The 3,974-nt window shown below is 30.7% G+C and overlaps 1 protein-coding gene across 1 annotated transcript; it reads left to right on the top strand.

Moving 5' to 3' along the window:
* Positions 1-2,378: 2,378 nt before the first annotated feature.
* On the top strand, positions 2,379-3,610 carry LOC110645519 (histone H2A). The gene is made up of 2 exons (XM_021798725.2): positions 2,379-2,684; positions 3,175-3,610. Exons 1-2 carry the CDS (start codon positions 2,475-2,477, stop codon positions 3,412-3,414), a joined length of 450 nt encoding a protein of 149 aa, XP_021654417.2. The 5' UTR covers positions 2,379-2,474; the 3' UTR covers positions 3,415-3,610.
* Positions 3,611-3,974: the final 364 nt, after the last annotated feature.

Genomic DNA, 3,974 nt, shown 5'->3' with positions numbered 1-3,974 from the left:
AGGGGAGAGTTGACGGTTCAGACTCTTTTGCTTCCAATGGTAGTTCAGATGACATGTCTATATCCTTCCGCTCCTTCTGTGGGCTGAGAGCGATCTCTTACTAAATTTGATTTCACTGGTTGTATATTCTTTTTTGTGGGTAGAGAATTTGAGATCATGTCTGCATTTTTTTGATGTCTCTATAACTTGAGAGGACTCTTCAACCAACACTGGTATAGCTGATCGATCGGGCTCATTATTATAAGGTTTCAAATCAGACACCATATCTATCTAAATAAGATATAATTGTAAGCAATAGAGGTAGAACTAGAAGTTGGATTTGGGGAAAAAGCGTAATTAAAAGTGAATTTATAAAGAAGTAATTTAAAAATTAAAAAATTTCATGCAATGTGCAAGCAAATATGTAGTTTGAATGATTTCAAAAATCATTCATGAGTAGATTCCTGTTTTGTCAAATACAGATACACTTATGAGTTTTAATGATGTTACTAATTAATTTCATAATAAGTATTATTTTACTTATAGTTATTAAATCTGACTCGAAATTTGACTCAATTAAGAGATTAGGTCAACGGTTTACTAATTCAACAAATAAATTTTTTAAAAAATTAATTATACATATATTAATTAAATATTCCACTTATTGATATAAGTTAATTAAACTATTTCAACATTTATCAAGCTAATTTACATAAGTCTTAATAATACTTTTAAATTATATGTACACATATTTAAAATATTTAAATTTTAAATAATTTTATTTTCAAAATGTACAAGTAATGTGTAAATTAAAAATGATTTTATAGATAAATTATCTCCTTAATATTTATGAAATATTAATTATATATTAAAAATAAAATATAAACATATCTGATACAGCACACACGATTTTTTAATTAAGTGGTGAGCGGTTTGGGCCTTTGAGTACGGAAAAGGGATCGAACATCTTTAAGGTCAAGTGTTCGAATAGTTTACAAAGTGTTCAGATAAGACATCAGGTGTTCGAATAATTCATAAAGTGTTCAAATAAAATAATTGCTCGGTCAAATGACAAATATGTATTTAGATAATAAATAGTGACCAGATATGAGTTAGTTACATAATGAAAGTATGTCATATTTTATCACCGTAAATATAGGACATATTAAGTGACAATTTCACAAAGAGTTGAGGAAAATGAGTTGGTATAAGTTTGTGAAATTCCGTTTAAAACAGAAAAGATATTGTTATTTATTCTATAAATACGGTTCACATTAATATTCAAGGAATACTATTCTATTTTTCTTCTACTATTTGTTGGTATTTACTCTATCTTTTTAGCATTTATTGACTTGATCATAAGAATAGCCTAATTCAAGCCATCAACCTCGTCTCTTTTCTTCTATTACAGGCAACATTCTGATTAGCTATTGACTCAAGAACTTTAAGCCACATCAATATCATTTTATAAAATTTCTATAAATAAAAAGATAATAGCTAAAAAATATCTTATTTATTGATTAAATATGAGTATAAATTTTTAAATATTAAAATGTTAATATCATAGATATTTTTGAAATTTTTTAATTTAAAGAATTTAAATTAATTAAGTTATTGAGTCAATAAGCCATCGATTCAACTACCAGGTCATTCAAAATTTTTGGATAAACTCTTTATATTGTTCAATAAAAAAATTAACATAATTTTAATTATGAGTCACTAATTTACAATGTCAATTTATTGGGTCAATCCGAATTTTATAACAATGGTTTTACTCATTTCATCTGATTCTAATGATTTGATTTTATATTTTTCTTCATAACAATAAAGAATTAAAATATCTATTTTTATTTTTAAGATGAATAATTTTAAATTTAAGTATAAAAGGAATATGTAGATTTATGAATATAAAATGTTGCATAAGTATATCTACAATACGCAAATTGAAATTTCATCTTAGAATCATCCCACCGATCAAAATACTTAGACTTTCATTTCTTTTGATAAATATTTTTTTATATTATTATAATATTTTTAAATTATATATTAATTTTATTTAAAATAATAAAATTAAAACTTTATATTAAATTAGATCTTAATAATTTTCCAAATGTCATAGTGATTATAATTAAAAAAAAATTTCCAAGAATTTTGAAAATTCTAGCGGGAAAGGGAAATCATTTTAAAGATGCGCTAAAAATAATCCAAAGGGAAAATTCAAAAATCCAGCGCTCTAGCTTCCTATTGGTCTGTTTCAAATGACGCGGATTACTCACTAAACAAATTAGTACCGTCGATAAGTAATCAATCCAACGGTCTCCATTCTCTCACCCTCCACCACTTCCCAGACCGCCATATCCAGACGACGGGCTATAAAACTGTGCGACAACATAACAGCACTCCACAAATCAACTTTCTCTTTCTATAGCACCCGAAAGAATTCCGCGGCCTCCTGTCTCTAGGTGAATTTAATAGGGTCGGATCTTTATTGGCGGATGGAGACCGGAGGGAAATTGAAAAAGGGTGCCGGAGGGAGGAAAGGTGGAGGTCCGAAGAAGAAGCCAGTTTCTAGGTCTGTAAAAGCGGGTTTGCAGTTTCCTGTTGGGAGAATCGGGCGGTATTTGAAGAAAGGGAGATATTCGCAGCGCGTTGGAACTGGGGCTCCAGTTTACTTGGCTGCCGTTCTCGAGTACCTAGCTGCTGAAGTAACCTTTTATCTCCTTTCTCTCCTTTTTGGATTTTATATTAGTGTGTGCTTTTTCTGATCTTCGATTTCTGCATATTAAGCCTTATGCCGTTAATGTGTTGAATATGAGCTTGGATTTTTTTTTTTGACTATGAGCTGTGCCGAATTTGAAGTGTGAACTAATTTTGGTCCTCAATGTCTGTTTGGCTGTTGAGAAAATGATGCAAAAGTTGTCTTGCATGAATTATAGTTTCTCGAGCTATCACAACTAGCAAAGGTAGCTTCAAGATTTCTCTTATTATGTCCAAATTTTGCCTATACAGTTGAATTAGGGTTTTTAGGGAGAAAAAGATTGTGACTTGTGAGTTTGTTAAATCTGATTGTGCTTTTTCTAGCTAGTTAAATGACCAGTTACTATTCATTCGAATTCTCAAATTCTTCTGGTTTTTTGTGAAGCAAATTGAAAATCTATTCTCTATGTTTTGATAGCTATTGTTTTGGACATTCAGGTGCTGGAATTGGCTGGGAATGCAGCTAGAGACAACAAAAAGAACAGAATAATACCAAGGCACGTATTGCTTGCTGTGAGAAATGATGAAGAGCTTGGAAAGTTACTTGCAGGTGTAACCATTGCTCATGGAGGTGTCCTTCCCAATATTAATCCTGTTTTGTTGCCCAAAAAGTCTGACAAACCCACCAAGGAACCCAAGTCTCCCTCTAAGGCCACCAAGTCCCCCAAGAAGGCTTAAGTGCTTTCTCCCATTATCAAAGCCAAATTCAGTGCCTTAAATCTTGTGTCTTTGTTGTATGTAATTTTAGTTTTAGAGATGGGTTATTTTGTTGTAGGGGAAAGTTGTTAGAAACAATGTGTAATTCCTTTGATCTTTGCAATACTATGTTAGGATTGGACCATTTAAGATTAATGGATGAAGCTCTTTCTTTTAATATTTTTTCTCATCCTATATGAAGTTATCTTCATTGCCACCACCGGCATATTTGATGCCTTTATTCCCATAATCTTTACAAATTATGGGGCACTTCAATGTATGCTTTTTGGGAATGGAATTTTTCATGTCGGTTGTGGCAATTTGGAAGGTGCGCTTGTCTTAGATGTGAATTGTGACAATATATATCTCAAAAAATATTTCATTTTTCTATAGAAGTTGCTGTTGTTCCAGAAGATCACGATTGTGCATGTGGAACTTGTTCAAGTTTTAATGATTTAAATCTTTAATCTTTTTCTCGTTTACACTTTATTGATGATCATAAATTCACTTCAAACATTCCTCGTTGGAAGTTAGTGAAAAAT

Source organism: Hevea brasiliensis, chromosome 6 (genome assembly GCF_030052815.1).
Source record: "Hevea brasiliensis isolate MT/VB/25A 57/8 chromosome 6, ASM3005281v1, whole genome shotgun sequence".
NCBI classification, from domain to species: domain Eukaryota; kingdom Viridiplantae; phylum Streptophyta; class Magnoliopsida; order Malpighiales; family Euphorbiaceae; genus Hevea; species Hevea brasiliensis.
The sequence above is the reverse complement of the archived record's forward strand: the minus strand, read 5'-3'. Positions and strand labels throughout refer to the sequence as shown.